A 12,580-nucleotide genomic window follows, 5' to 3' on the forward strand; every position below is an offset into this window, starting at 1 on the left:
AAAGTCAAAATGTAATTTCGACTTTATTCTTGAAATTGTATTTCGACATTTCGACTTTTCTCGAAAATGTATTTCGACATTTCGACTTTTTTCTCAAAATTGTATTCCAACATTAATCTCGACATTTCAACTATTTTCTCAAAGTGCAGAATACAAAAAAAATCTTCCCCTCTCCAATATTTTTTCTCCTGCATGGCCCTAATACTTTACCGTAAAGGGGAGCCATGTCATTACGTTTCTGCAAACGTCAGTTACGTCTCTGCGTTAGCGTGAAAGTTGCAGCAACAACCAGGTATCTGCTCTAATAGGACTTGGTCCACGTAGCTCCTCCGTGGACACATCTCTAAAAGACAGGTTGTCTCCTCCTCCTCCCATGATGCTTTGCTGCATCCAGATTCATTCTTATTTGAAAATGTCTCCGTCTCCCAGTCTTGCTGTTGCCGTTGGTCTTAATAACTCTGCCCCCTCCGCTTACGTAAGGTTATTTCCTCTAAACCAGCAAAGAGTTGGTGCTACCTTGGAACCAGTTCTTTGTCAGTGGAAACAGAAAGCCCGGTTCCAGACTCAGCACTGGCCCAGAACCAGAACCTGGAACCGGTTTGGTGGAAAAGCGGTACGGCGGCGATCAGTAATTAAAGGAACGCTACGTCATGTTTTTATTGCGCTTATTTTCGATTGTTACACGATGTAGATGTTTGAGATGCTTCTGTTTTTTTCCATTCTGTCTCAAAAAAGGCTTGTTGAATCTGACATTTCCTTAAAGACTACCACTGTAATCCCAGAAAAGGGAGTAATAAAACTACTATACACACTAAAATGTACTTTTCTCTTCTTTTTATGAGCAGCAACAGAATGAGACCAGCGATAATGATAAATAAAAAGCAATCTCAGAGAGTAGAAAGAAAACAAACCCTTTGAGAAGTCAGCGTTACATTAAAACGTCTTGTTTTTGTCACCATAAATTATTTACTGATTATTTGACTTCTTGTCTCTGAATCTGGAGCTGAGGGGATGTTTTAGAGATATTTCTTAGTGTCGACGTCAGAAATTAGGCTAAATCCACAGATTTGATAAGAATGAAACCTTATAAATGTTCCTCCCAGTGGCTTTGAGGTTCAGATCTGTCTCGTAGCAGGTTCTTAAATCCACAATTGAATCCAGGCAGATTTATTTTATGGCACGTTTTGTAAACAAGGCAATTCAAAGTGATTTACACAGTTAAAACAGACGCAAAACATTAATGGCAATAACAAAGTAAGCCTGTTAGAAATAATATAAAATAATCATTTCAGAGACAATCGGATAAACTGATAAAAACACACACAGGCGAAAGATTTACCCAGCATTCAGAGGGGCTCGTGTTCTGTGTCCACATCACATTTAAAGTGAGATGGAGCAGCGTCTTGATAACTAAAATACGTTTATGTAGTAATTAGACAAGTGAATAAATGCAGTATTTTTTTTTTTAGCAAAACTGTTTATGTAAAAAAAGTGACTCAAATTTGAACAGTAAATAAAAACATAAGATGTAATGCGTAAGGTCCAGTATACATTGTAAACCATCATACCCAAAAACGTGCACTTTTAACGAGGCCCAATTTGTAACAATGATCAGAATTAAACATCTAAATTCAAATCATGTACAATTAAAGATAATTTTAACCTTAAGGTCAGGGTAAGCCATTTCTGGATGACATCACAGACCTGCTCCCTCCCTAATGATGCCCTCCATTATGAACCCTCCCCATGTTGGTGATTGGCTGGAGTAATGTTTCTTAAGGGTTAGATATTCACTAATTTGATACAATTGCTTAGCGTTCCTTTAAAGCAGCACAATGTAACCTTCAGCTTTTGTTGAGTTTGGCGGCTCCTTTGGACAAAAGCGGTAGTGCTTTACCAGAAAGAACACTACGTTTCCCATGAGCACCAGCGCGTACTGCCGGAAAGATCCTGTCCCCGTCGCTTGCAGTTATGTTGATAGCGAATGAAGACGGGACAGACTTTCAAAGCTACTTTTCTGTTTCACCAAGTGAACAGACGGAACGCAAAAAAAAAGATGTTAAACTGCTGGAAAGGAACTGGAATTTACCGGGATACCTTAAACAAGGAAGCCAGGGAGCGGTATATGGAGAAAATAATTATTATTAACGGTTTGGGTTCATATGAAATCCCTATCAAAGAGTGGAGCTCCGATGAGGATTTACTGCCGCAGTTCTGCAGAACCACCGTCTTACTACCTTGTTTAGGAGTGTTTGGCAGCTGCTTTGGTAAATGTTTGACTCGCCATGTGTTTCAATAAATTAGTATAATAGTACAACATACAGTACATGTTCTGTATTACTCTTACTTCTCTTTTCTTTTTTTTTGACTGCTATATTATGCTGAAGAGACTCCGAGGCATGAGCAATATTTTTGTTTTCCTCGTGGGATTATTTTTTTCCTCTGCAGCTACAAATAAGAGTTAATATTTTTTCCTCAACAAACTAGTTTTATCTGAAGATTGGGGTTAATCGCACCGCAGAGAGCTGGCCAGCAACTGCGTTTAGCTGGCGAAGTGGGGAATAAAACCCGTATGAACGATCCGACCCCGGTCTGTGCGAGTGTTTGTGGTTTACTGTGTGGAAGGTGTTTGGTCGTTACAGCCGCGATCCAAAGCGAGCCGACGACTCTTTCACTCTTTTACTTTGTTATATCAGATACTTGGCCTGCGTGGTTCTGCCTCCGAGCAGGAAAGTTAAACCATTAGTGATCTTTTCCCCACATCTGTTGTGTGGAGCTGCTGCAGCCATAACGCAGCAACGGGTTACCAGCTTCTGCTGAGCTCTGCGCTCCACGCCCCGCCCATTTTCGTCTCGACTACGAATCAGGAAGGAGGGGGAAGTGACGTATGCCGTAAAGCAGTCAAAGCCGTAAAAATGTGTAGTATTTTAGTGTGGCAGGGTTCCTACCATGCTCCTCAAAGTTACATAGTGCCAGTGAAGGCGATACAGACCCCCCCAGACCATGACAGAGGTTCATTAAACCTGTTGGAAGTTGATGTTCCATCACAATGACTCTGGAAATATTAGATTAAGGTGGAAAAGTTACATAGTGCTGCTTTAAATTCAAAAGTTTAATACCTCGACTAACATCTGGATCCAGCCTGAAGGTGAAAAAACCACAAGAAAGATCGAAATTACTGTCCATACGAGTCGGGTTACTTTTTAAAACTTGAAACTTTGGTAGTTACGCCTCCTCCATACTGCTTTGGTGAGTTTGGCCAACGTAAAAAGAATAATTCTGTTTGTAGCCCGATATCGTCTAACGGAGATAAATGAACTTGAAAAAATTTAAAAACTATGGCGTATCCTTCTGTCATGTGAACGATTATGCGATTATGGCGAGGTAGTGTGGACAGAGAACTCTTCCAACACAACTGAAGTGTTATTTGGGCACAACTGCACTAGTTTGATCAAGACCTTTAGGGAACATTTAAAACAAATTTCACCCATTATATAAACAGACAGGAGAACAAACTTTTGTAAGAAACCTAAACTACGTAAATCTGAACATTTTTGAACGTACGTTTTTTAGCAGAATGACCGAATGGAAACGGAGCCACGTTGAAATAAACTGCTATTTTAAGTCTAAGTTTGTGTCGACAGGCCGCCTAGAAACAAACCAGGATCATTTCAACCCTGAACGTGTACAAAGAGCCTGTAAAAAGGACTGTTTGAACAGGGATCTCCTCCACATTGATCAACTACTGCTGCCGCTCCAACTATAGTCAGCAGATGTGAAGGGAGGAGCGTTCACCGCCAGGTTGTGGTACCAGGGGCACCGAGATGAGTTTGGAGACATCGGCGTTCAACTCAGGATAAGACGGCAACGACAGGACAGAAACAGTCCTTATTAAAGGGTTTTGTGCACGTACAAAGTTGACGGTTTGTCTGCAGGGACCCTCTCCACGCTACCGCTTAGGTCAGGGGTGTCAAACTCCTTTTTCTTGGCGGGCCGGATTTGACCAATTTTTTTCTCGCGGGCCTCACGCTCAAAATAACAAAAACAGTGCAAAACATTTGTTTTTCTAATTCTTTTTTTTTACTATTGTTATCTAATCCAATATCAGTTTAGTTTATTTTAAAGGAAATATGCACTTTGTTTACACTCTAATTATGTAAAACATATTTCTCATTTTTTTTCAAATTATGTAAGATACTTCATTTTCATTTTAAATCATTTTACAAAGATAAACAGAAACAAGTATGTTTTTTTATATTTCGCTTTTTTATAGGAAATTTAATTAAAAGCAAAATTCGTCTTATTACATCCGAGAGTGTTTGTTTGTGATTTAGAGATTTTTCCAGTACAATTAAGTGTATTATTTTTAAAAATTGGCGCGGATATTTATGCCAGTGTGCCGAAAAAGTCAGCACTTCTCTTTTAACTGTTTTACTTTGTCACTATCCTCGTATTCAAAACTGAAATTCTCAGAATAAATATCTTCTATCATCTTTTTAGCAGTGATATATTTCCTGCGAAAATATATAATAGTAGTCAGTTAATAAAAATAAACGACCGTCTACAAAGAAATAAAATCAGTAAATCCATTCTAGAAAACTAAAAAAATGTTGAAAACTGCTCTATTTGTGGAATAACGATGGATTTGTAGAAGAAATATATTATCGGATATGCTGCGATTCATGGAAATTATTTATGCCTTCTTCCTTTTTAGTGAATTAACATTCCGTTTTTTTGCGTTGGAAACTTCTCGCGGGCCGCATGAAAATCTCTCTCGGGCCGCACATTTGACACCCCTGGCTAAGGTACACGTGGCATCAATCGAGAGAGTGTCGTTTGGGGCGATGATCAATGTCCACAGAGTAAAAACGTTCATAGATACAAACATTCAAGGAAACAGAGGCTTGTGGTGCAAGTTGAGAGCATTTTTAACCAAAAAATATGAAAGTTGAGTAACAAAGGAACATAAACTCTAAACACCTTACGTATAAAGTGAAGCACGACAAAACGGTGATGGTTACAGATATCACAATTATACCCCCTTTTCCACGAAACTGGTTCGAGAGCTGGTTCACAACTCGTTCAACTTGAGAACCAGCTGAGAAACAGAAAGTGGAGTCGGTGGAAACAGAAAAGCCCGGTTCCAAACTCGGCACTGGCCCAGAACCAGTCTGGAACCGGTTTGGTGGAAAAGGAGTTAGTGTTTCACATCAGTCTATTCTGTGTTTTAGCTACGCTGATGGCTAGTTTACATCCTCACACCCCAAGGAGATGGCCTCCCTGGCGTGAACCGCCAAATGTTTCATGAGATTCATCTTCAGATTGAACTTCTGACCGCAGTCGTAGCAGCTGTACGGTATCTCCCCCGTGTGGACCCTCATGTGCGCCTTGAGGTTAATCTTCTGGATGAACTTGAGTCCGCAGCAGTCACAGACGAAGGGCTTCTCCCCCGTGTGGAGTCTCTCGTGCGTCTTGAGGTTGGTCTTGTGGGTGAACCTCAACCCGCAGTACTCGCAGCCGAAGGGTTTCTCCCCCGTGTGGATCCTGGTGTGGGCGATGAGCGTGGCCTTCTGGTTGAAGCGCAGGCCGCAGCTGTCGCAGCTGAAGGGCTTCTCGCCCGTGTGGACCCGCATGTGCGTCACCAGCGTCGTCTTCCGGTTGAACCGCTGGCCGCAGTCGTCGCAGATGAACGGCTTCTCCCCCGTGTGGACCCTCATGTGGGTCTTCAGCGTGGCCTTTTGTTTTTGATTGATTGATTTGATTTGATTTTGTACATGTAAAAGACAACAGTTAAAAGAGAAGATAAGAAAACAAAACAAACAAAAAAACAAAGAATTTCATCCTTTAACACTTAATATCTTAATTTACATGTGCAAAAGGGAGTAGGAAGAAATGTAAACTTATTTAATCCTAACCCATTCACTAACAATTTATTAATAAGTATTTATAATAACTAACTATACTATAATTATACTCACACATTGTACTCACACACTTACTTACATACATACACATAGTTGAATATTTCTATATATTTGTACACACATGCGCATATAAATATTTATATAAATGTACTTATTTACACCATACAATCTCTATATTTACTCCATCTGCTCTATATCTATATATATCTACATCAGGGGTCGGCAACCCAAAATGTTGAAAGAGCCATATTGGACCAAAAACACAAAAAACAAACATGTCTAGAGCCGCAAAAAAATGAAAAGTCTTGTATAAGCCTTAGAATGAAGGCAAATGGCGAAAGGCGAAATCTCAAGAAAAAAGTCGAAATGTCGAGAAAAAAGTCAAAATGTCGGAAAAAAAGTCAAAATGTCGAGAAAAAAGTCAAAATGTCGAGATTAATGTTGAAGTACAATCTCGAGAAAAAAGTCGAAATATTGAGAAAAAAGTCGAAATGTGGAGATTAAAAAGGAAAGAAAAAGAGGAAAAAAAGAAGAAAAAAAGAAGAAAAAAAAAGAGGAAAAAAAAGAAGAGCTCCAGGAGCCACTAGGGCGGCGCTAGAACCGCGGGTTGACGAGCCCTGATCTACATACACACATACAAATATATATATATATATATATATATATATATATATATATATATATATATATATATATATATATATATATGTATATATATGTATACATACATACATACATACATACATACATACATACATACATACATACATACATATATAGATATATATCCACATATATACACATGCATACATACACATGTACCTTCTGGTTGAACGTCTGCCCGCAGTCGTCGCAGCTGAACGGCTTCTTGCCCGTGTGGATCCTCATGTGCGTCTTGAAACTGGCCTCCTGCTTGAACCTGAGGCCGCAGACGTCGCAGCCGAACGGCTTCTCCTCTGTGTGGACGCTCATGTGCGCCTTCAGGTTCGTCTTCTTCTTGAACGTCTTCCCGCAGATGTCGCAGCTGAACGGCTTCTCGCCCGTGTGCACCCGCATGTGCGCCTTCAGGGTGGCCTTCTGGGTGAACCTCTGGCCGCAGTCGTCGCAGCTGAAGGGCTTCTCGCCCGTGTGCACCCGTAGGTGCGTAGTGAGGTGGGCCTTCTGCTTGAACCCCTTGGAGCAGTAGTCGCAGCTGAACGGCTTCTCCCCCGTGTGCACGTTCATGTGCGCCTTCAGGTTGGTCTTGTAGGTGAACCTCAGGCCACAGTCGTCGCAGCTGAAGGGTTTCTCCCCCGTGTGCACCCTAAGGTGCGCCTTCAGGTTGGCCTTGCGGTTGAACGTCTGTCCGCAGTAGTCGCAGGTGAACGGTTTCTCCCCGGCGTTGACTCTCATGTGCATCTTATAGTTCTCCTCGTGTTTGAATCTCTGCCCGCAGTCGTCGCAGGTGAACAGCTTCTCCCCCTTGTGCACCCTGAGGTGCGTCGTGAGGTGAGCCTTCTGCTTGAAGGTCTTCCCGCACTCGTCGCAGCTGAAGGGTTTCTCCCCCGTGTGCACCCGCAGGTGCGTCGTCAAGTGAACCCGTTGCTTGAAAAGTTTTCCGCAGAAGTCACAATCGAAGCTTTTATCACTTTCCTGCGCCTCGAGATCCACCGTTTGCTCGCTCCTCCGAACGCAGCCCCTGACCTGTCTCTTCTGAGCCAAACGGGTTGAAGATTTAGTTTCGCTCGTCTGAAGTCGCCGTTTGTCGCGTAACCGTTTCCCACCATCGGAGAGCCGGGAGGGTTTTTTAGATCTCGGGTTAGTTTTGACTTCGGTCCCGGAGGAGCCGGAAACGTCTCCGTCAGACTCCTTCTTGATCTGATCAGGCGAGCGGCCGCCATCTTGAGGCTCCGCCCCCTCGCCGGCGTGGGAGGAGTGAGGCTCCGCCCCCTCGCTGGTGTGGGCGGAGTCAGGCTCCGCCCCCTCGCTGGCGTGGGAGGAATGAGGCTCCGCCCCCTCGTCGGCGTGGGCGGAGTCAGGCTTCTCCTCCCCGTCTTCGCTCTTCAGACCGTCGCCGGCGGAGGGAGACCCGGCACAGACGTCCTCCGGCTCCTCCTTTATGCAGATGAGCTCCGGTCCGTCCTCCTCCATCCTGGAGTTCCGTCCACGTCGTCTCCGGGCATCGGCGGCGGCTCCACGTCTGCGGGGAGACAAACACACGTCACGGCTGGTATTGATGAGGGGTCTGATCAGAGGACCAGGATGATGGAGGGGTTAGTAGAGGAAGATCTGGTCAAACTACCCAGACTCCCCCATGTGGGTTCACCAGAGGAACATCCATCCATCCATCCATCCATCCATCCATCCATCCATCCATCCATCCATCCATCCATCCATCCATCCATGCATCCATGCATCCATCCATCCATCCATCCATCCATCCATCCATCCATGCATCCATCCATCCATCCATCCATCCATCCATCCATCCATCCATCCATCATCCATCCATCTAAGGATCTTCGTCCAGTTGGATTTCCCCAGAAAACTTCACCACCTCATCAGCTCCCAGTCTCTATGATTAATTGTATTTCCGATAATATTGCGATATCATAAGACGCAATTTCGTAATCACAGCGTAATCGATTACCATATTTGTCACGGGACGTGAGGGTGAGTGGAGTCCTGGATTGCATCAACTTTTCATGCTTTAATCTGTTGCAGAACAGACAGCATCAGTCATGGTGGTTTCATCACATACATGTGATGAAACACACACACACACGCACACACACACACACACAGAATAATAATAACGGTTTAAAAAACACTTCTAATTACACATACATTTATGGATTCATACAATTTTACCTGATGAGCTGCATAAAATATTCCCCTCACAAAGAGCCGTCACCGATCTGAAATCTACCTCTAACATGAAGTGCAATGGAAACCAACCCCCTTTTGGAGTCTCCCTCTAGTGGTCATGTAAGGAACTGCAATTCCTGGTTTACTTCCAAAGGGCTTGGATTTATCACAGCCCTTATAACTTTTACTGATGTCTTCTGAGAAATTGTACAAGTTCCACTTTTATTAAACTTAGGTCGTTCTATGTTTGTACAAAAACAGAAAAAGAGGTTCAAAAGGTCGCTCCGGAGTATAAGTCGCATCAGTCAAAAAAATTCATCATGAAGAAGAAAAAAAAACATATAAAAGTTGCGTTTTTTTAGGGAATTGTATTTCATAACGCATCAACGGTTATTCAGCTACACGTATAACAGACAACAAGCTCAATAGGTGTCCGGCACATTAACGTAATACATTAACAGTTATTCAGTTACACTATAGCATAAAGGTCGTACCTGGAGGCTGAATAGGCAGAACATAACAAGCCGGCGAGTCCAACAAGCAAGTTTCTCAGTTGTATTTTAGTTCATGTTTAAATTACCTTATTTTCAAATCATATAGGAGTAGCACATACCGGTCACAAGCCCAGAGCACCCTCTCGTGGTTGTAGGTAATGTTTACTCCTTGGTCATATCAGTCAGTGTGAATTAACATTTAAGAACATGTGAAATCATATATTTTAATATAAATAAGTCTCACCTGACATTAAGTCGCAGGACCAGCCAAACTGTGAAAAAAAGTGCGACTTATACTCCGGAAAATACAGTCAGTTTTGGTCCTCCATATACTTAACCTTCTACTTTAGTTTTGAAAATGATTTGTGTTATGAGGAATATAGATGTAGTATGAATATAGTCTATTGTATATAGAATGAAACATTTTTATAGATTTGCAGATGCCAGTTTGATTGACTTCATAGGTAAATTTAAAGAATAAGAGTGAGTTTAAACTTTTGAAGTCAGTTTGACTGTATTTCTTCACGAATGTATACTTTTTTCCACTTTACTGCTTACATTTAGACTTATACTAGTGGTGGCTGGTGCTAAAACATTGGGGGGGGGGGGGGGGGGGTAACGGTACACAGAAGTCACAGTTAGGTACAAGCTTGGTACAATGGGGAAAAAAGAAAGGTAGAAAATAATATTTTGGTCCTTTTAATTTTGACAAATGTAACCATCCAACAATGGCTTATTGGCCATAGGTTTTAGTGAAGCAGTTCGTAGTGAAATATGTTAGTTACGTTTGATTGACATACCCATTGTCATGAAAGGTATAAACATTGTTTGTTGTTGTTGAATGGTATTAACTGAATTGTAACTTGGGAACTAAAAAGGAATGTGACTGTCTGTGTAGGCCGACAGCTATTTTATTTTAGTTTTTTATTTACTTTGTTGTTGTTTTTTTTAATTTTTTAATTTACGTTCTTTGTAAATAGATTTCTTGGGAAAAAGGGGCAGATTAAATAAGATTCTTCTTCTTTCTGCTCCCTTTCATTCACAATTTGGGAACTTTTGTGTTTATATTGGATTGTTTGTTGTTTTATTTTGTCAATTAATTAAATAAAGGATACATTTTTTTATTTTTTTTATTTTTTTTAATATATTTTTTTATTTTTGCTGCCAACAACTTTTTATCTTACTTAGTAGCTAGGCTTTGTCTTAGTTTCTTAGTCTTGTTTTTAGTCCTCTTTGTAAAGTGCTCTGAGATCTGTTGCTTCGGGTGAAAAGCGCTATATAAATTGAAATTATCATTATTATTATATTATTATTATTATTATTATTATTATTATTATTATTATTATTATCATTAAATAAATAAATAAAGTTCTGCTGCAGTGGAAAAAGAAAACTGAACATAAAGTCCATTGTTATTTTGTATTGTTTTTTTCTTCCTGGTTTGGGTTCAGTTTATTTTTACACATTAGAGAGAAGAAAAACATTAAAATTTCCATTGTTCTGTCTGGAATCTAGGATATATTATATGAAAAGATAACGTTCCTTTCTTTCAGATATTTGATCATATACAAAATCAACAAATATTATTTAAAACTAAAATAAAAATCAGTTTTGTGTAGTTCAGTTTTATTTTCTAAAAAAGACGCCACTGCTTGTCAAGTCTGTCACCAGATGTTTGTTCAATAAAGATTTAAGAAAAAAGCGAAGTGAAAGAGTACGGTGGCCCGGAGCGGCCACGCCGCCACAAAAGCTTTTGATTGACATCTAAAAATCAGCCACTTTTTAAGGAAAAAAATATAGATAAATTACATAAAGGAACATTTCTGACTTTATTAGAAAATAACACTGATATCAAATGCTGTGGTATTCGTTTTAAATGTAAAACATTAGCAGACAAGTCGCAGTGAAAAGGCCCGTTTCTCTTTAGCAGCAATAAAACAACATCCCGGGATTTACACATCAAACTTGTTGTGTAACATATTTAAACCCTTCAAAACCACTAAAAACACCATGCAACGCGTCTCATATCGAGTTAAATGACACAGTTTGCAAAAAAGCGGGTTGACAGTGGGAAAAAAATGACAAACCTGACGTTTAAAACGGCTCCAAATACTTTATGTTGTCCTTTTCCTCGTTATAAATTACCCTTTTTTTCCTTTTGGTCCACTACTATTCTTTGTAAATGCTCAAATGTGTCCTGTAGTTGCCGTTGCCCGAGTTTATTATCTGCAGTTTTAGACGAGAAAACAAGCCAGCACTGACGGTTAGTGGGCGGGGCTCTGTTTATTTATTTATTAAATGTGCAGTTTTAAAAGCCAAAAAAAAAAAAAAAAAAGGCTTCTATTGCAAAATCTTGATTTGAAATGTAGATTACATGCAGCTTGAATAGACTGTTGTAAAGTGAAAACATTTTAAAAAGCTAGAATGTTTGTTTAAAGTTGGACCAGATGAGGAAAGTTCAGCAAATGTTGATAAAGGAGACATATTGTGCAATTTCTTTCAAAATTTGACACATTCAAGTGTTTCCTTTTTTTTAACATTCTTTTTATTATACATTTTTAAAATTATACTTGTCCAGTGTAGTATATATATAAATAATTTGAAATGTGTAGCAGATCCAGAATATACACAGCAATGAGGTATATTGTTTATGATATGATATTTATATATATTATATTATATATATATTATATTATATATATATATATATATATACACATATATATATATATATATATATATATATATATATATATATATATATATATATATATATATATATATATATATATATATATATATGTTGTATATTATTTATAATTGCTCTGGTTTATCATTTATTTATAATGCTCAGGTATAATAATTAGACTGCTCAGGTATAATATTGTAATGAAGTGCTGTAATATTTTTATAATGTAATAATAGGTATATATTTTTTTTTAGATAAAGTAAAGCTTGCTGTTATATTTTTTTATTTTTATTTTGTATTTGAGTAAAATTGAAATAGAAATAAGAGGTAGGACCTCATAAGTTTTTACTTCTTCCTACTCCCTTTTGGGCATGAAGGTTTATTTCCTTTTGATTTTGTTTAATGACTGTTTATTTGTATTCTTTTTCTAATGTTTTGTGTAATTGTTTTCTGTTTTTATAATTATTTTATGCTCAAAATAAAGATTTCAATTCAATTCAAATTCAATTCCTAAGGTCCTCAGTGAATCCAACATTTCAGGCAGTTCCCAGGTACTCCAACACTTTTGCCAAATTTTGCTGTTAAAAGGCACCTCTGACCACTAATTCCAAATCTCAGTCTTTCCA

The 12,580-nt window shown here is 39.3% G+C and overlaps 1 protein-coding gene across 1 annotated transcript; it reads right to left on the reverse strand.

The window, feature by feature from the left end:
• Positions 1–1,156: 1,156 nt before the first annotated feature.
• Positions 1,157–11,534, reverse strand: LOC133462510 (gastrula zinc finger protein XlCGF57.1-like). Its single transcript, XM_061743789.1, has 3 exons — positions 11,353–11,534; positions 6,747–8,103; positions 1,157–5,735 (listed from the first exon to the last, which is right to left on the reverse strand). Exons 2-3 carry the CDS (start codon positions 8,052–8,054, stop codon positions 5,244–5,246), a joined length of 1,800 nt encoding a protein of 599 aa, XP_061599773.1. The 5' UTR covers positions 8,055–8,103; positions 11,353–11,534; the 3' UTR covers positions 1,157–5,243.
• Between the last annotated feature and the right edge of the window lie 1,046 nt (positions 11,535–12,580).

Source organism: Cololabis saira, chromosome 16, assembly GCF_033807715.1.
Source record: "Cololabis saira isolate AMF1-May2022 chromosome 16, fColSai1.1, whole genome shotgun sequence".
Taxonomy (NCBI): domain Eukaryota; kingdom Metazoa; phylum Chordata; class Actinopteri; order Beloniformes; family Belonidae; genus Cololabis; species Cololabis saira.